The following is a 20,607-nucleotide window of genomic DNA, read 5'->3' on the forward strand; positions in this document are numbered from 1 at the left end:
AAGTGGATACCTTAAAACAACAAAACAACCCCACCTTCAGGTAAAACTAGTTTATGAATGATGACAGATGTTCATGGATACTTACAGGCAGATGAAAGACCTACATGAAATATATAAATTAGCAGAATAATAGAGAAGAAACAGCTGTTCCAGCAGAGCAGCAGGCTGGGGACTCTTGTGGGTCTAAAGACAGAAGGAAAAGTGGCAAGATGGAGAAATATGGGAGAGTTATTCCAGATGTTGCAGAGAAGGCTCTTGAGGTGTTTTGAGGCTTTGTGAAGGGATCTAGAAGCAGCCAATTCTGAGTTGGTGGAGGAAGCAAGAGATCAAGGCAATCTATGAATAATTATCTCATTAGTGTTGCTTTTACTTTTTTATACTTGTATCCACAAAGAACTGTGATCATGTCTCCAGTTGCTGTGGAGTCCAGTGAGTAAGTTTTTGTAGTGGCACACATCCAACCATTTCTGCCTTCTGGTCTTTACAGTGGAATACTCTTCCCTTAACCAGAAATTTAATCTCTTCCGTGTCCCCACATTGTCCAGAGATCTGAATTTCTGTGCAGGAGTCCAGACTGCAGGTTCTTCAGACTATCTAAATAATTAAAACAGAGGTTTATTTGCCCAGTTTGAGGTGCAGCCACCTCTGAGACAAATAGTGATTGATCTGGCTCAAATGTTGCAGTGCCAGGCGCAAAAATGAGTCCTCCTTCACTATTGCACTTGAAGGAATGACACTGGAGTGCCACAGTATACAGCACTCAGTATCTGAGGAAAAGCCATGCACGTGATTAAATGTGTAGCTAATGATCTATGTGTTAAAATCCATTAAAAAAATCCACCAATGACCCAACGACAAAAAAATCCCACCTAGTCAACTTTATCTTTCTCCCAGAGCTTCAGTAACTACTGGCACCTTTAAATCGTGACAAGCAGGCAAGGGATCTTGTTGTATTGCCTCTTTTTACTCTTCTGGCAAAGCACTGTGTCATTGATTGTTTTTCGATGCCCAGATTCAGCAGCTAGCATGAGGATTGAACATCTCAGCAATAGCATCATGGTTGAGAGCTGTGAATGTGGCAACAAAGAAAAAAAAGTCAGTTAGGTCTATAGTGGCATCCTTTTCCTTGGAGAAAGAAACAGTTCAATAGGCAAGGACCAGTTTTCTGAAGGTACCTGGCACCCAAAATGGCTAATAGACCCTTGTTGCAATTTGGAAAATCAGCACGGTTCTTACTATCTGCACCCTTACATGAAAAATCTACCCCCTGCTGACTGATCTTGTACCTATGGAAGTTAGTGGTACAAATCTTGCTGATGTTCATGGGGCAGGATTAGGCCTTAGCACAGCTTGCTTATGAGTACTAGCATCCTTGTTTTCCTGGCAGGGAGAAAGTACACAGTGAGATGATTAGCCAGAGCTCTGTTCTGTGGCTAAGCATACACTTCAAGGTGTTGCTGGGTTAAGGCCATAGATATGATAATGAGAGATGATGCCTGCAAATATGTTTAGGGCATTTTAAAGGCTGTCATGGTGCTGAAGCAATAGCTGCATCACAGGATTAATTATCCTGGTTTATCAGGTATTCTTTAAAGAGGTGAGAGCTGCAACCTGTGTGACACAATGCGCTCAGCTCTTCCCTTCACTGGTCCTGAGGTTGTTAGGATAACTGTATAGAGGCAGGCAGTTGCAGTATTAGAGCAAGCAGTACTAGATAGTATTATTAAATGTAACTATTTTGCCTGAGGGGTGATTTTTAGTATTCCTTCAATAACATGTAACAGTGCCAAACTAGAGATATAGTAATTAGAAGCACAGCTTGCCCAGAAGTATTGTATATCCCTTAAGTATTTAATACAATTTTATTCTAGTATGAACTTATCCTAGCAGTTCTACTTGAATTTTACTAAGTGTTACTTTATACACATAAAACTGATGTTTCTGTCCTGCAGGAACAGAACAGGCTCTGTACTGTGCTTTCCATAGTCAGTGCCAGTTGTTGCCCTCAGAGGCAGGCACGCCAGCTTTGCAGGTATCTCAGACTTGGCTTAGGAAACATGATTTTAGTTTATTGTGAATTGTGCATGTTTGAGGGTAGGGAGCAATTAGAAAGGAAAAAACCTGGGTATGTTGCTTAAGTTCCTTGTTGAAGGTAATGATTTAGTAAAAATGTGAGACTTGTCTACTTGTGCAGTTAGTGCTGAGGAAACAGCTTTAAATTGATTACAATTTGAAATGGCAAAGATATTAGACATAGGGAAAAGAGGAAAGGGAGAGCATGGCATTAGATTTTCTATGCATTAATGACTGTGAAAGGAATCAGTTACAGCTTTATTGTTTGCAAGGAAACTTATACTGCTTCAGAAAACTTGGCCACAGGGCAACAGTCCTTACCAGTCTCAACTCAAAATCCTTTCCTGGCTCTTGGACAGGTTTTGCAGATGTTTACTGTGTGCTTAGACATTGTTTCTGCCCAGCAACTCAGAGAGGGAATGGTAACTATTCTGCTATCTGTTGCTGAAGTACAGCCTTTTAACAGGGGAGCTATGCTTATCACCATTTCTGTTGGTTTGGGTTTTGGTTTTTTACTGTAGAATGAGAAGAAAATCCCCAAATAAAACCAAACAAATCCCATGCAGTAAGATGCACTTTGTTTATACTTGTTAGCTGAACCATGTAAGCAGTGAACAGCTCAACTTTCTGTGGAGATTTAATACTGTGGTGCAGACTAGATTCTGCTACCAGAGCCGAGCTCATACACCTCAGGTCAGCCTGTGTATTTCATGTGCCTCCCCAAGAGCAGACAGCGTTTCTCCAGCGAGCATGGCCAGCTCTGGGATTGGGCACTGGCATGATTTGTTTTCCTCTGATAACACAGAACTGTGTCTGTCACAGTATCAAGCAGCAGGAAGTTAATGATTATCTGCATTTTTACAGCTGACTTGAAAATAGATGTTAAAATTACATTGACATATATCAATGCTTTTGAGAAAATTATGCCAAGTTATTGATAAAGTCAATGACTGACTTAGGGGTCAGTAAATTGAAAAACAGGAAAATGATGCACTATGTATCTCATCTCCCTCACTTTTAGATGAGGTATTCAAAGTATAGCAATGAGATTTTTTTTTTGCCATCTCACATTTTGGTGCATTGGTTGCTTTATCGTTTCATAGCTATTGGTTGATAAAACTTGCAGTTGTTTGGCTTCCTTTGTGCATATTGGTAAAATCAGAGGAAGGTCAGAAAACCCCAAAAACCTTAGGGTCAAACTTTTGACCTATATCAATTCTGGGGACTCCTTAAGTAAACTCATTAAATGTCTACTGTTTCACCAACAAAACTATGTAAAACATTGGTTACCTGTGGTCTTAAATACTGAGTTTGTTACATGCCCTGTCACCCTCGAGAACTGCAGCATCTGAAGAACAAGAAAAGCAAAATTCTCTTCTCTCTTTTACTCTGAATTTGCAAAATTTAAATCCAACAGCTGTTCCAGAGGCAAAGAGAAAATAAAGGATGTAGCAGGTGGTACCATGTATGTATGTCTAATTGCAATCTAACCATCTGCTAGGCACTTAGCAAAAAGAAAAAAAAAGGAGAGCTGGATTGTGATTCTGGCAAAGAAGTGGAGCAAAGAGAATGGCAAAGTGAGAGCAAAAAGTTTAGATCCAGGTAGTCAGCATCTTTTATAGAGGAGGGCAAGAGTGTGATCAGGAGCAGTGAGTCAGGATGCTTGTATTTCTCAAAATGTTCTCCTCTTGACTAGTCACTATCTAGAGAAACTGCCCATACATACCAAGGATACTGGTGAAGGATTCTATGTCCAGTATGGGGCTCAGTACAGGTAACCCCACTGTCTGTGTTGCCAACAAACATTTCAGCTGTGTGCATGAGATGTTCTATACAGATTTCTCCAGCCTCAATCCGGAAAATATAATCTTGTTGGGTTTTTTTACTGATGACCAATACCCAAATATTCTGCCTCTCCCTCCAACATAAAGAAGCATTTACTTGAAATGCACTACATGGGAGGATTTGGGTGAGGGTGGAGGAACTTTGCTCCTTTAAAACAAGACAAATAGAACTGTCCTCATGGAGGGCTGAAGTAAGAGACCAGAAGACTTTCAGAGCTGGAAAACACATGGTTTTGCAATTAGAAGCAAGAACAAAACTCTGCACCAGAAGGTGAGCTATTTGTGAGGAGTGGCTTAAGAGCACCAGTAAACCATGTGACCACCATGGGGAGTCCTGAAAAAGATATGTACTGGGAGATCTGTCTCCTTTGGATACAAGGAATATTCCTGCTTTTATACAAAGCATTAGTGGGCTCACCTATCACAGAGAAGGATAGGACTATTATATATGTCCTCTGCAAGAGGAAACGAAAAGACTATGACATGTATCTGCAGAAAGGCTGAAATAATTGTTCTATAGTGCATTGCAGGGTGAATGCTGGTGGGATGGAAGAAGGGAAAGAATTGTGTAAGATTCAGGAAAATATTGGCCTAAGGACAGATGAGCCTGGACTGGCCATGAATAAATTTAGCCTAAAAGGATCACAGCAGGGATTGGGATCTAGAACATTTTTCCTCTGGGGAAAAAAGGAGCTGAAACCTGAATTACTTTCCTGATGCAGCAGGATAAGATGATGACGGAGAATTAGATAATGCAGTGTTTGCAATAGAGAGGGATGATGCTCAGAGACTGTGCGTTCCTTGTCCAAAAATGGCATAATCTGCAGACTTGCCTTGTGTAAATAGTCTGGACTTCAGAGAGAAACTCCAATACCAGCAGTAGTTGCTGGTAACAGGATATGAGATCTCTAGATCAGTCATATACAGCCAAAGCCTTGTTTTGATTTGGCTACCATATCTGCTTCAAGCACATGCAAGCAGGGGTCTAGGAAATGGATTTGATACATAGAGATAAACTGGATTTAGAGATGTCAGAAACCTGATGGGCACTTAATTTCTAGGAGAGAAGGGAAATGGATTTCTGCAGTGAAGTGTAATCTAAGGCAGACAAAAGATAAAAGATGAAACACTGGAACGCAGATCGTTATCTGCTAAATATTTTAATAAGATTTTGAGATGCACTGATCTAAGTCAGCTAGTTAGCTTTCTTTGGCCAATATTTTATGGTGCTTCTGTTGCATGGAAATGGGAGAAGAATTATGTTAAATAGTTTTATATCCTAAGTAGCATCATTATAGATGGAGCAATAAAAGGTGGCATGGGAGTGGTGCTCTATGAAAGGGACAGTATGGGGGGGGGGGGGGTGGAAAGAGAGGTAAAAATTAAAAAGCCATGAAATCTGCATAGGAAGCTCTGAAGAGGAGTATTGCTCCTGTTCTTGACATCACAGGTTTTAAGTAAGATGATGCTTCAAAAGAACCATAGAAAAAATGAGCAAGAATATACCAGCAATTCCTCCATAAAAAGAACTTTGCTAAAGCACTGAGTATTTTGTGTGGAGCTCAAGTGCTCCAGTGGAAGAGATGTTTAGGATGGACATAAAAGTTGGAAACTCTGGAGTCACAATTGCCAATCTGGTCAAAACTAGCATGGAGTGTATTTGGCACATGATTCACTTCTCACTTCTGCAGTCAGAGCCTGCAGTCAGCAGGATTACACAGAGGCAAAGCCAGCATGACTGAAAGGGGGGAGCACCAGCCCATTCCCAGCTGCTCTGTCTCCAGGGTCTGATGGTGATTTGTTGTAATGCTGAGCTGTTTTCTGACCCCCTCTAAAGGTATAATTTGTTTGCATTTCCTGTATCAGATCAATGTTCCATATTATCGTCAGTCATTCACTGATAGCAATCCTGAGTTCTTTCTTTTAATGGCTTCTTACTGTACAGAGAACCCAAAAGGATTTCTTTGCCTGGGGGACATCACGTGCTGCTTACTTAAACTGATTTATGAAATGCTTTCTCAGAGTTCCACTGGGCAGCACGCTGAAGACACTTCTCAAAAACATTTAAAATCAAAGCATTCAGTAGAATAGCACAAGCCCAGGAGTGCTCTTTTCTCTTGTTTGCCACTCTTTGCAGTGGGTGAAATGTGCTCCTGCATGATCCCAGTAAGGTCACGTACCACTGAAACCATCCTTGAAGGGCTCGTATCACTGTAACTAGCACAACAGCTCCCTGACACCAGTGCAATAGTTACTGAATAAATAATAATAAAGAAAATCTCAAGCCCCTGTCATTCATCTTGCAAGTTTTCCCTAGTGAACTGCCTCAAACCCAGGGTCACTGGAGTCCTCTACAACTTCCAAGGCACTTTGACTCGGATCTAAGAGAAAGCAGAAAAGGTTTGGATTATACTTATAGAGGAGGGCAAATTGTTGACTGATGAAGTGGGGCAGTTGTTAATGACTTTCAGCCTGCCTGAAACAGCTGATCCCTGAATGAGCAGTGTGGGTTCAGTATCTGGGGCTGAAGCTCCTCTGGTGTGACTGCTGCTTTAGCAGCTTGAATGCTCTCACTTGGTTGCTTCAATAAGTTCCTTAGCAATAAATTGATGAGTATAATATTTTAGTTACTTAAAATCAGTTGATCTTTCCAGTTTGCTAGTAAATAGCAAATAAGAACAAACAGCCTACAAAGTGAAGGTGCTGCTGTTAAGTAGCTCAGTACTAGGAATCCTGGAAGCCAGAGTACTGTGCTTATAGGTGCCTGTGCCATCTGCCAGTCTTCAGCTTGCTAATGAGTTCTGCTTAACTGAAAGCAGCAGAAATAAGTGGATGATTTTATGGTCCTGACCCTACTGTTTGAGGGGTGCTGATGAGGCAGACCCTATTCTGGCACAGGAACAAAAAACCATCCTGTCCTGGAGGCCAGAGATGGGATTTGCTCTGTGGAAGTGAAACAACAGCTTTCAGGTGGTTTTAGCCTCAGAGACACTTGTGAGGGGTGGCCCCTGCCCTCCTTATCTTTATACAACTGACCATCTGCCCAGGGACAGAACAAGACCGCTGTCCAGGAAGCTGCTTTTATTATTGATTCAGGTGGGTAGAAAATGCAGAACCTGCTGGATCATTTGGCTGGTTTCATGCTTAGCTCTGAGGATGGTGCTGTTGCTGAGAAGGTAAGGGCTGTGCTTCTCACAGCTGTGGCCTGGAAAAGGTATTCCCTGATACTGCTTCTTTCTTTTCAATGACCTTTCTGTGCAGTTTCTAAGATTGCTGCTAGAACCAGCATTCCTCAGGGTTTTCATTGTATTTGTTGTTTTAACCGAGACAAGTCAAGTGGTAAAGCATGTTTGTAAATGCTAGAAAATGGAAGAAAGCATGTTTACATGCATGGCTAGCAAGAAACCCATAAGTGTCCCGGCAGCTGAAGTGTAGTGTTCTGCCATGCTTTTGGGTAATGCAAAGCCTCCAGTGAAACATGTGGTGCAAGTAAACTGCAGGCTGTTTTCTCTGAAGTGTTTGGGCTGAAGGAGGTTCCCAGCACACAAGTGCCATGTGTTCCACATTGCCTGCTCCAGTGGGAGGCTGCTGGCCCTGGGGGAGGAGGGAGAGAGGCTGAGACTGGATTCAAACCTCAAGCTCGCCTCAGGGAATGAAAGAGGATGAGATAGCCGAACAATAATGGTTTCATTTCACCCTCCCTCCTTAAGCACAGCTCCTCACTGTGGAGCATTTCTTACAGAGTGCCAGAGAATTTGTTATGGTCATGTGAGCCTATTTCCCCTTTTCCCAGTGGGAATGTGTGTGTGACAGCAACAACTTCGAATTGTTTTTCTTATTATAGCAATATCTGGCCATATGTTTAAACCCTTTGTGCTTGGGAGCACAAGTTAAAGTGGTTTTTTTTCTCATGCCTATGGATCCCCTGACTTGGGAGGAATTTTGTCAAAGAAAATCCTTGCTTTTCTCACTCTTCCTGCTTGATGCTTTCAGCCAGTGTGGTTCTCCGGGCACTTCTAACCTAGTTTTCCACACTTCTTTGATTCTAAACCCATGATAATAGATACTTAATGCTGGTGGGAACAATCCACAGAATCCCCCAAAGCAGCTGCTTCATCCCTGGGTGTAATGACAGTGTCTTGAGACTTTTCTTGTAATTTTCTTTGATGTTTCAGACAGTCAGTTCCTTTCTCATAAAAACCCTGTCACTGTCTGCCTTCATCATTTCTCTCTGCTCCTAAGGACCAAAACCGGCACCTCCACAAAATCCTTCTCCCAGAGTAGCCTGAAGTCTACAGGGCTCTTGACATTGCCTTCTGGAATCAGAATCTTCTTACTGTATCCATTTCATTAACGGATCGATTGATTCCTCTCCTTTCTTCCCTGATATTCCAAATGACTTTTGGTTCCTAAATATACTTGAGTTATAAAGAGCTCTGAGATAAGGGAAGCAGTCACAGATCATCTGTATGAAGCTTTGCAGGGTTAGGATCATACCGTTTCTAATTTCAGAAAATAGTTCTGCAGAAATACAACTTAGTGGACAAGAAGCAACAGCTTCATTGTGGAAGTGCTGGTCCTTCTAAACTGAGACTTTGGAAAGAACTGGCCTTCTGTAGGCAGAAATGCTGTGGACAGTCTAAAGACAGAGTCCAGCTTTGAGGTCCATGTACTTCAATGTACCAAAAGTAATGTCTGTTCCTTAATGAGGTGCTGCTGATCAGTAATACCACTCTGAAATGTATTCCAGCTAAAGACGTAACTCTTAGGATTATATGTCCTGCCCATCGTGATACTGAGGCCAATCCCACCTTGTGCCACCTTCATGTATTGAAACAACTAAATTCTACAACTTGAGTGATACCTGTTTGTTGTTCATGAGTTTTCTTTTTTCTTATTTAATCTGCAAGGACTAGGTGAAGCTGCCTGGACTAGGAGGTGTAAACTTGCTGTAAAGCAGGAATATTTCCGAGTCAAACCTGAAGTCAAAAGCTAGGTGAACCCTGATATAAATGACTAGAGAGTGACTCTATGAGCTAGAGAGGAGCAAGTCAGCTTCTTCCCACTGCAATGTCTGCCCAGGAATGGGACTGGGGCTAAGGGAGGAATGGAGGAAGGGGCTGGAGTCCCAGAATGCTTCCAGAGGCAAATGCAACTCCTTGGAGCTACATTACACTTCTGAGCTCTCACAGCCCATCACAGTATGACAGAGTGTGGCCTGCAAGTAACTGTATTTGTTGTTATCAAAGGGCTGAACCTGGAGACTCTTCTTCCAGTGCCACCATTATTTGTAGCTCATGGTGCCAGAAATACAGGCAAATGATAGCTGCCAACACCGCTTTTAAAGTGTCAAACACTGAATCAAGATCTAGCATGTTTTGACAAGCTGAATTGTCCTTTTTGAAATGGCCTTGGCCTGCTTCCTTGTTCAGTCTCTTAAGCCTTGTTTGTACGAGCAGGTTGCTGCTTCAACACAGTAACGTCATCTGGTGCATTTAAGCTTCATACATACTGTACCTGCGGGACATGCTGCAACCAGGTAGGAAGCCCTGAGAACATGTATTTCTAGTGCATTAGAGCACTAATCTTTCCTGTCTTTTCAGTCTAAGGCTGTTTTTGATCTGTGTTCTTTGGGGAAGGACTCTTGTGTATTAATAAGGTTATTAAGAACTCTTACAATAAAACCTGTAAGTAAGTGTTTTGCAGTACACAGATCAACCCTGCCATGCTTCTGTAAATCAGAATCACCTTGTTTCAGGTTTCTGCATGACTCTGTGTGTTATGGCACAGCTGAAGAGAAAACTCTCAATATTGCTATTCATGCAAGTCATGGGTCATGGGATATCGTATTGAACTGGACAATTTTAGCCCTGTGTCTTGAACAAAAGACACAAGCAGACAAATCCCAGAAGTTATTCTTCCAAAGAATAAGTACTGACATTGCAACGTCTGCTTAATGTGGTAGTAGTAGTAGCTCATTACCCATTTGCTGACTCAAAGAATCTTTTATTTGAGGTGTCAAACAGTGTATAAAATGACAAAAAACCAGCACATAGACTCACAGCTTTTCTGAAAGTTGACTTTTTAGGATGGATGTGGATGTCTTCTATTTAACAGTTGGACATTTGAAATGAGTTCCTCCTGTGGACAAGCCCAGTGCTAGAACTGTGTGCTAGGGAATTAAATCAGTTTTCTTCTCTCTTTATAGAATCATAGAATAGTTAGGATTGGAAAGGACCTCAAGATCATCTAGTTCCAACCCCCCTGCCATGGGCAGGGACACCTCACACTAAACCATATCACACAAGGCTTCATCCAACCTGGTCTTGAACACTGACAGGGATGGAGCATTCACTACCTCCTTGGGCAACCCATTCCAGTACCTCACCACCCTATCAGTAAAGAATTTCTTCCTTACATCCAGTCTAAACCTCTGCTGTTTAAGTTTCAACCCGTTACCCCTTGTCCTATCACTACAGTCCCTAATGAATAGTCCCTCCCCAGCATCCCTGTAGGCCCCCTTCAGATACTGGAAGGCTGCTATGAGGTCTCCATGCAGCCTTCTCTTCTCCAGGCTGAACAGCCCCAACTTTCTCAGCCTGTCTTCATATGGGAGGTGCTCCAGTAGCTCTCTTTCTCTTTACCCTGACAGAAGAGACCCTTACTGAGCTGAAGTTTTCTGGAAATTTGTTTGCTTTACAAAGCCTCAAATTTACTTGAAAATAGTAATGATGTTATTTTTAATCTTCATATTTATATCTACTTAGAGAACAAAGAGGACACAGAATAGTTTTTCTCAGTACGTGTGTTATTCATCTTACAGGAGTCAATATAATCTTTATATGCAACAAATTCATTTAGGATATGTGAGAACTACCACAAATGAGACTACCTTAAGCAGAAGAAAAGAGCAGAAAATGTTCTTCTCTCAAGTTCTATCAAAGCTAGTAGAACAGAGATAGTTTCATGAAATGAACACTTCTTTGTAGATGAGGAGCAGTGGAGGAGTTGGGGCTTGTGTAGTTTCGAGAAAAGGAGGCTGAGGGGTGACCTCATTGCTCTCTGCAACTTCCTGAGGAGGAGAAGGGGACAGGGAGGTGCTGACCTCTTCTCTCTGGTAGCCAGCAACAGGAAGCATGGACATGGTTCAAAGCTGTGTCAGGGGAGGTTCAGACTTGACATTAGGAAGCATTTCTTTTCTGAGAGAGTGGTCAAATACTGGGCTAGGATTCCTAGGGAGGAGATCGATGTCCCAAGCCTCTCTGTGCTTAAGAAGCATTTGGCCAAGGCCCTCCATAAGACTCTGCAAGTAATAGAAATTATAAAGTTGCACTGCCTGATTTAATTTTTATTTTAACCCTGAGGAAAACGTAAATGATAATTCTCAAATTTCATTACTTGGGGCATATCCATGCACAGCACAGGAACTCTGCACAGCTGTGAGGTGAATGGGGTCATTTCTGCTGTGGCACAGCACATCCCTGTGAAAACAGCTGACCAGTTTGATGGACTTGATTTTTCAGGAAATCTTTAGAATCATTTCCCCAGCCTCACAAAGAGAAGCCTGCCCTGAAAGCAGACCAGGTATATGTATTAAGGGAACAACCAACCCAAAGGTGAACTACAACTCTGGCTGCAGCAAGCTGCTACATCCTAAACCATTGCAGCAGCGTGGGTTACTTGTGCTCACTAGTTTTAGCTAATACTCTGTCTCTCCTGATGACACACAGTTTCCTTCTCACTGTTCATACTTTGGTGGTCTGTAGTCTGGTGGCCTGAATGCATGCCCAAGCTACACACCTCAGCTACTCCCATGGCTCAAGAATATAGATAAAGGACACTTGCAAAGTAATCTATAGAATGCAAATCGTTGGTTAGAGGAAATTCAGATTCTGTTCTTTGTGTTTGTGCCTGCATAACTTGGTTGTGGTCTTATGACTCCCCTGTCAGAGTGAGTGTACATCCATAGCAAAAGAACAGTGAAATTATCTTCTTCATCAGACATCCTTCAACCATACTGATAATACCAAGTAATTGGAGGAATATCAGACACTTCCCTGTCACTCTTCAGCCTTTAACATTAAGTTACTGATGGGACAGCTATTTGCCAACTCTTGATTCAGAATCACACATTCCTCTTGCAAGTTGGAGTGATGTAACATAGCTTGACAAAGCTTGTCTGCTTGACAAAGATATTGGCAGTCTTGTGTTCTTTATGTGCCACTGCTATGAAACGTGCACCTGCTTTTCCATTAATGTCTGAAGTGATCTTTGTATCTAGCAGCTCTTCAGTCCACTGTACTGCTGCTCAGTACCAGGTTGACCACGGTGTTCTAACTGTGGCTGAACAGTGAGAAGAGAAAAAACCTTATCAATCTGATTAGCAACACTGTCATTAAACAACAGAACATTTTAACATGGCAAATAAGACTTGACCAACAAATACCCATTTGAATCTAGGTTATTCTGTAGATCCTGAGGTAAGACAGTCACAGCATTATACTCTAGAATAAAATGTTGAGGTTGTTTCTCAGCAATACTGGTACATTTCAAGCTGAGTTTCAGTTTATTGGTGTTTTACAAGACTATTCAGTATTTCCATCTCCCACCAGAAATATTTCATAAAGATTTTCCCCACGATACATCGTTTTTCCTGTCACTCAACAGACATGCCTGATAAATGCTATGATGCACAAGCATCTTGCTCCAGTTTATGGTATAGTTGGCATTAAGTTTTGCTTTGTTCCTGAGTAAAATCCATGAAGCTGATAGATATATATAATGTTTTCTGTGATGTGTGTGTTTTCTCTAATCCCCCAACCCTTCTATTTTTCTGTGTTCTACCTGGATTCAGGTATCACAATTCATCCAACTGTTGTAAGAGGTATACAGCTGAGCAACAGAAGAGAATATGCATATCCAGAACCTGTATATCCTCTTGGTCTGTATTTGTAGTGACTTTGTAGACACAAAGGGAATACTGAAAAACCCATTCACCCTCAGAAATCACCCTGTTCCCCAGGCTTTGGTGACTGTAGGTTCTTAAAGCACTGATGTTCAGCTAAGGCAAAACTTTCAAATCTTTCCCAAGGGGAGGGGCAGTTAAGCAAGAATTAATTTTATCCATCCATGGAAGTGACCTTCAGGTATTCAGTCAACACAAAGACAGTGATCTGCTTTTCTTTGTGACAAGCTTTTTTGTTTTTAATAGTAGAACTTGTTTTATGCCAAGAGTAGTGATGGCTATAGAAACTGAACTTCCACCATTAAGTACTGGAATAAAAAATAGGCAAACCATTTCTGACAGATTTTTAGAATTACTAACTTTCGATAAGTGAAGTAGGTGTATTTAGGGGAAGGTGTTGAGTATGGTTGTTTTTTCAGGCAAGGTAAATATCTCATACACTAGCAGCAATGTAATCAAGCTGATTGAGTAGAAACTAAGGAATGAGGCTAATCAGAAATTTGTATTATTTACTAGCAAGTGTTTATAGACAAACTCTTACTTGTGTTTGAGAGAATGGAATAAGATGCTTGCCATATGATGAGGTTTAAGCTTTACAGGAGATGAGCAGTTTCAGGATATTAGTCATTACTGGTAGGTTGCTTGAACACACAAAATGCAAGGAAGACTCAATTCCCCTTTTCATCAGTGCTGTTAACTCCTTTCTCACAGTTTTATGCATATTTATATCTGCTTAGAGGGTTCATTCACACAGCTGAGCATGGGAATTTCTATTAGTGCAAGTTAGGCTCTACCTTCATGTTAAAAGGTATGACAGGATGGACTGGAGCAGCTCACCTACTACTGGGCTCCAACCTGTTGTAGGGGAAAATGCTTCTTTAACCAAACTAAAATGCTAGACTGGCTTTTCCATAAATAGCAGCATGTAACTCTTACTGGCCTTGGACACCTTTTTTTACCTGAAGTACATTTCATGCTGGAAGCTGGGGTTTGCATTATGGGGTTTTAAACCTGAAAGTATGCATGGAAAAAATGAAACATCACATAGACAGAACAATGAAAATACGTTTTCAGATTTGAAACAGACCTGAAGTAGGTATTGGCACGATTGGGGGGTATCTGCTTTGTAAACATGGAAAGGCATTTAAAGCTGAATGTGGTTAGATCCCTGTATAGTTTTATACTTCAGACAGAGGGGTTTTTTTTCTGACCTCAGTGTTAGTGGAATTAGGGACAGTATAACCTTCTTGGATTTTGCATGGCAAATGTCAGCTTCTCATCACAGGACCATGTAATATGCTAGGAAAAAAAGAATTCTTTAGTTCATGCCTGCTGGATGTCTGCATTTCATACTGTTATGGCACAAGGTAATTAAGATACTTTGCCCCTGAAGGACCCTGTCACTCCTGTGCTCTTACTGCAGAGCAGCACTCTGTTCTTTCATTTGCTTTATGTATTACCCTACAAGCAATGCAGAGTGACTTGATTTAGGCAAGAAGTGGTGGGCAGACAGCTAATAGTTACCTCTTAGACAAAATGACAGGATTGAATCAAGGTGCTATAAACTTGCTCATTATATCAATCTGTAGTGAAAAAAAATCAAGTGGTATCTAAGTTTCTCTCAGTTGATTGAGGGTTTTCTCAAGAAACCCCAGTGGATATTCCTGCTGCTTTCTTTAAGAAAATAAACCTGACCAGGTAATTTATTCTTATGGATGCCTGTGGAAATTTTGCTTATTTTAGGTAGAGTAATGCACTGAGCTGTTTCCGTTGCATTAAGAACGGCAAGCTGTTATCTGCTGTCTCACCCATGCCCATCTTCCACATCTCCGCTTTCACAGCACAGCCAGAAGTTCTCCTTTTTTACTTTCCCACTCCTTTTGGCTAGACAAAGAGGTCTCCACCTCCCCTGGTGCCCATCATCTAAAGCTTATCAGCTCCTGAAGACCTCCAGCCTTCACCCCCTATAAACACCACTGACTGAAGTGGCAGGTCTCCTTTTGGATCAGCCAGTGCTGGTGATGAAGAAAACAGTTCTAAATTTGTGTTATTATTCCAGGTAGAGATGTCTTTTATCATAATAGCTGCTCTGGGCAGGCCTTGCAGTTGTATAGAATAAGGTTCTCCTTCCTTTCAGAAATACTCAGTGGCAGTTCATGTGTGTATACACAACATCACTATGCTCAGGAGCTTGTAGGGCTACCACTTTGTGGTTTATTTGTATCAATAAGGAGGACATGGCTTTGGTTTGCAGGAGAATTAAATAATTACTAACCACTGAACAGAAAACTGAAATCGGCCCAGTTCAAAACAAGAGGAAAGCTGTCACACCTGGGGATCTGGCAGGCTGGGATTCACCTGTGTTTCAGCCCCCGCTGGCCACTTCCTGAGCTTGGTTGCTGAGCTGAAGAAGTCCAAGCTGTGATACAGAGCAAACAATCAGTGCAACACGTGAAGGAAAAACCCCAACTGCCTCCTGTGTTGCTCAGGCTGCAGATTGCCTTTTGTTGCAGCTCTTCCAGCTTCTCGCCAGATCCCAGGATTACATCTGCTATTTGGTGCAGGAATTATAATAAAGCCTCTCTGCAGATTATATCCCTTCTGCTTTAAAAGTGGTTTATTGAAGACACATTGGTGTGTTGAGGTTTTTGTTTCCAGGAAGCCATGTTGGCAGCATATTTTAATTATGCTCTGAAGCTAATCAAGGCAAGAGAAATGTTTTGAACACAGGAAGCTAAACAGCTAATCGTGTAATTGAGTGCCTGTTTCCACAGGGAATGTACAAGTGCTTAAGTGTGGCTGAACTCGAGCACACCAGCTATCTGTTAAATGGCTGTAAAGTGCAGGCTTTGTTAGGAAGGGGAGGATAGGCTGTGTGGAGACCTCATAGCAGCTTTCCAGTATCTAAAGGGGGCCTATAGGGATGCTGTGAAGGCACTCTTCATTTGGGACTGCAGTGATAAGGACAAGGGGTAATGGGTTCAAACTTAAATAGGGGAAGTTTAGATTGGATATAAGGAAGAAATTCTTACTGTGAGGTTGGTGAAGTACTGGAATGGGTTGCTCAAGGAAGTTGTGAATGCGCCATCCCTGGCAGTGTTCAAGGCCAGGCTGTACAGAGCCTTGGGTGATATGGTTTAGTGTGAGGCGTCCCTGCCCATGGCAGGGGGTTGCAACTACATGATCTTAAGGTCCTTTCCAACCAAAACCATTCTGTGATACACACCACCCAATGTTAGGCACCTGCTGTCCCTTTGCTCCTGAGGAGCAGGAGACTGAAGGACAAGGCTTTGGAGAGACTTTAGAGCAGCTTCCTATGCCTAAAGCGGTGACAAGAAATCTGGAGAGGGCTTTGGGCAAGGGCATGTATGGACAGGCCAAGGGGAATGGCTTTAACCTGCCAGAGGTGAAATTGAGATGAGCTCTTAGGCAGAAGCTCTTCCCTGTGAGGGTGCTGAGGTGCTGGCACAGGGTGCCCAGAGAAGCTGTGGCTGCCCCATCCCTGGCAGTTTTCAAGACCAGTTTGGATGCAGCTTGGAGCAATCTGCTCTAGTGGAAGGTGTCCCTGCCTGTGGCAGCGGTTGAAACTGGATGAGCTCTAAGGTCCCTTCCAACACAAACCAGTTTGGGATTCTATCAATCAAGGCAGCTACTTTATTTCACCAGTGCCTGATGTCTGCTGTGGACTTAGTATACCTGATGCTAATGGCCATGGTTGCCATTTCTGATCTACTTCTGTGAACTGTTGCTGGAGGTAATAAAGTTCCCACTAAAATACTCCATTTCCTTTGGGGTTTTTTCCATTTTTTCACCATTTTTAAAGTCAAGACTTTCTTTGGCATTAAAAGCAGAGGTGTATATATTGGAACGAAGCTCACTCTTCAGAAGCTACATTGTATGTAATGCATGATGTATAGTACTGTATTGCCTGGTCTGAATAGATAACAGTTACGCAGTGCATGTTCTGCTTTCCAAAGGAGACCATCTCTGTGTCTGCAGTAGCTCCTCTTACTATGCTGCTGGAAAGTCTCAATAGCTGGGGCAAGCCTCTACATTAGATTGGAGACTACTTGAACCACATGCACAGCAAGTCCATTTAAGTAAACTGAAAAAGCACTGACAGCTGAAATAGTCCTAGGGCAGTGGGAGTGTACCTTGTTTTCACAAAGGGCAGAAGGAATTCCTTCAATCTGACTTGCACGAGGATTATTATGAAAGCAAAGCTTAAGTGGTATGAAACAAACAGGAGAGGCAAGGCTCAGCCATGGAACATTCATGTTCCCAGCTCAAGCTTTCAGCAGGTTCAAAGTGTTCCCTGCCCACTTGGTTTGTTTTCCCTGAGCACATCCTCTCTAGTTCAAGCACTCTGTAAACATGAACTTTAGCTTTTCAGCGGGAAAAGAAGGAAAATGATTTGTCTGCTATAGGCATACAGCTTCACCCACGTGTTCAGCCACCTTGTTTGCAGGCCTCCCTGGCCTTGCAGTGAAGATTCCCACTTGCAGAGTAATTACATAGTTTGCAGAGGTCTGCTAGAGCCCTGCTGAGCTGTGCTGAGCAAATCCATGAATCCCCCTGGTTCTGTGCAGTGCCTGGTAAGCGTCACATATGCCAGGGATTTGACATGCTCTGTTTGAAGGTGACTGGCCAAAGCATTTTCTGCCTTATCTTTTCTCCCCTCTGCATTTGCATTGCTGCTGTTGCTCGGTATCAGCGATAGGACCCTGGGCTTGGGCTAGGCTGTCTCATGTTCTCTGTGGATAATGGGAGATAGGGGTGCCCACATTTACATGCAGGAAAGCAGCAAAGTTCTTTTCACAGGAGCTTGAAAAGCTGCAATCCCTGTTTCCAACTGGCTCTGATGCTGGAAAGCTGCTAGAACCCCGCGAAGAAAAGCAGCACCACGAGAAGTCTGCTTTTGTCCTGGATTTGATAGCTCATCTCGAAACACCTTCGGCCACCCCCGTGAACGGGTATGAAGCAAAAGTAAACGCTTCTCTTTTTCTTGGCTGGCTCCATCCTCCTGTTAGGCAGGATAAGGTCCCTCCTGAGCTTTCTCTTCTCCAGACTAAACCCCCCAGGTCCCTCAGCCGTTCCTCATCACTCTTGTGCTCCATGCCCTGCACCAGCTCCGTTGCCCTCCTCTGGAGAGACCCCTTTACACGATTCGTGCCCCTTGCGCTACACATGTCCACGGGCTCAGCTCGGGATCGGCGTCAGCATCACCCCACCTCCGCCCGTGCGCTGGTGCTGCGAACCCCTCCCTCTGCCGGCGGCGGGGTGGGAGGTGCCCGGCGCCGTTATAAAAGGGCCGGCTCCGGGCAGGCTGCGCTGTGCTGTGCTCGGCAGCCGTCGGAGTTCGGAGTTGGTTGGCGCAGGTTCGGAGGCAGCGAGGGCTGCTGGAAACAAGCGGCTTTGATTTGACAAGGTGCGTCCTTTGCTAACGGAGAAGCACGGCGGGGTTTACCAGAGCGCGGCTGTTCCCCCTGGGGGTGTCCTGATGCTATTTTGTCTCTTTAGTAGTTTAGTTCTATTGTTGTGCTGAAATCATTTTGACTTTTGCTAAAGACAGTGTGCTGGGCAGAGACTGTTTTGAACCTATGGGTTGGCTGGGCTGGTACTAATCCTGTCTCGAATAGTATTCATTAGGGGTTTTTTATAGTCTGGGAAATAGAAGCCTCAGGGTGGGGGGATAGGGAGCCTTATCATTCTCTAAAGCTACCTGACAGGAGGATGGAGCCAGGAGGGGGCTGGTCTCTTGTCCCAAGTAACAAGTGACAGGACAAGAGAAAACTGCCTCAAGCTATTAATTGATGATCCTAGAAGTCTTTTCCAACCTGGCTGATCCTGTGATGCTCTGGCTGTAGTGTGTTCATGTACTTCTGCATCTCTGTGTGTCTGCAGGTGGATTTATACTTCAAACTCTTTCCATTTGAGGCTCTCCTGTCCAGCTGCAGTGATGTGGCTGTTGGAGAAGATCAGAGCATCACATGAAAATGGAAGCATCCCTAGCTCCTGCTTCCTGGGACTGCCATCTGGCCAGAGTCTGCCAGAGAAATCCCATTTGGGGGCTGCTGCTTTTCCCAATGTGCTCACTCCTGACAGAATCCCTGAGTTCTGCATTCCCCCCAGGCTGACTAGCTCTGGCCCTGTGAAGAGCACTGGCTTCCACCAGGACCACAGTTCAGAGGACGCAGATACTCATTCTTCTGGCTACAGCTCCAGCTCTTTACCACATCTCATTCAGGTGGAAAGTGCTGAAGAGATCCCAGACCTGGAGGAGGAAAGCACCAACTCTGACCCCCAGTCCCAAGCAGCACTCTCCCTGCCTCACTTTCCCAGAGCCCCCACTTCCTACGGCTTCTGTACTTTGCTGGAGAGTCCCCACACCAGGAGGAAGGAGTCCATCTTCCATGGTGACCCACGTACTGCTCTGCCCAGCCTGATGCTGCCTCGATCCAGAGCTAACACGCTCTCTGGCAAAGGGAGTGTGTCTAATCCCGTAGCTATCAGCTTTGCCTCTGTGAGGCTCCCTCCCAAGCATCCCTCTCTGCACAGGCAAGGTGCCTGTGACAGTGACACAGCCTCCTCCAGTGACTCTTCTCCTTTCAGCTCTCCCCTTCTCAGCAGGTCACCTCCCAGATCCTGCTCCCACATCAAAACACAAAGTCAGGAGGGATTGCTGTGCCGAGCACTGAAAGCCAAGAACAAATCCAGCATGCCCAGGAACAATTCCCTTTCCACAGAGGAGAGCAGCTCCACTGATAACAGCCCCAGTGCCATCAGGCGGGCCTCAGGAGGGCTGCTCACCACACAGACCTGCAGCATGTCCTGTTCTCCCATCTTTCCCCTGGACCTGGGCAGCAGCTGGGAGAGACGAGTGGGAGAGAGTGTGGTGGTGATGGGCAAGGGGGGCATGTTGAGGCTATTGGCTGAATACTGCTTAGAGAACGAAAGGCTGCGGATCCGCTTGATCAGTGCAGAAGGTTTATATGAGGACTCTGTAGAGCCCAAAACCATCAACTGCTGTATCACCTTCTCTCTGGTGCCGGGGAAAACACAGAAGCAGAGAAGCACTGTTATAAAGAGAAGCAGAAATCCCATCTTCAATGAGGACTTCTTTTTTGATGGTATTGCAGAAGAGCAGCTTTACAGTCGCTCTGTAAGAATGAAAGCAGTGAATAAAGGGTGCAATATGAAACGGGATTACACCTTAGGGAAGCAGGAATTGTCTTTAATAAGTATGTTGTCAGTGTAATACTTCAAACACTCCAAGAGATTAATCTTGTCTTCTGAAAGTTTTGTACTAAATAAAGTTTTGGGTTGACCTTCTTACCTTTTAATGTTCTTATTTCTTAAAGAATACCTTAAAGCACTGCATTGCTCAGTGTTGCTCTCATGCTGTTGTGCCGCATTCTGCTGCTTCAGGTCAAGGTAGTGGCTGCTAAAAAAAAGGTGGCTATGGAGCAAACCTTCTGCCTGTAGAGAAGGAGAGGAGGGCATAATGGCTGGTTCACGTTTCTCCTGAAGAATTAGGCAGTTACCAAGACAAAGGTGTTCTTGTTTATGGCTTTCCAGGTGAGGAAGGGTTGTTTTTTCACTCTGATCCCTAAGCAGACACACAGAATCATAGAATCATAGAATAGTTAGGATTGGAAAGGACCTCAAGATCATCTAGTTCCAACCCCCCTGCCATTGGCAGGGACACCTCACACTAAACCATAT

At 43.6% G+C, this 20,607-nt stretch overlaps 1 protein-coding gene across 3 annotated transcripts in view; it reads left to right on the forward strand.

Moving 5' to 3' along the window:
- The window catches only part of LOC101872345 (C2 calcium-dependent domain-containing protein 4C-like), a 28,881-nt gene extending 8,664 nt beyond the window's left edge, over positions 1-20,217 (forward strand). The window contains exons 3-4 of one of the 3 annotated variants that reach the window (XM_031046016.2): positions 17,704-17,855; positions 18,787-20,217. In XM_031046016.2, the coding sequence (XP_030901876.2) occupies positions 17,704-17,855; positions 18,787-20,140 (1,506 nt within the window). In that variant the 3' untranslated portion in view covers positions 20,141-20,217. Of the gene's footprint in view, positions 1-17,703; positions 17,856-18,096; positions 18,311-18,786 lie in introns of those variants that run through there. The other 2 variants (XM_005145683.3, XM_031046017.2) reach the window with 2 other exon arrangements.
- Positions 20,218-20,607: the final 390 nt, after the last annotated feature.

This window comes from Melopsittacus undulatus, chromosome 9 (assembly GCF_012275295.1).
Source record: "Melopsittacus undulatus isolate bMelUnd1 chromosome 9, bMelUnd1.mat.Z, whole genome shotgun sequence".
Lineage (NCBI taxonomy): Eukaryota > Metazoa > Chordata > Aves > Psittaciformes > Psittaculidae > Melopsittacus > Melopsittacus undulatus.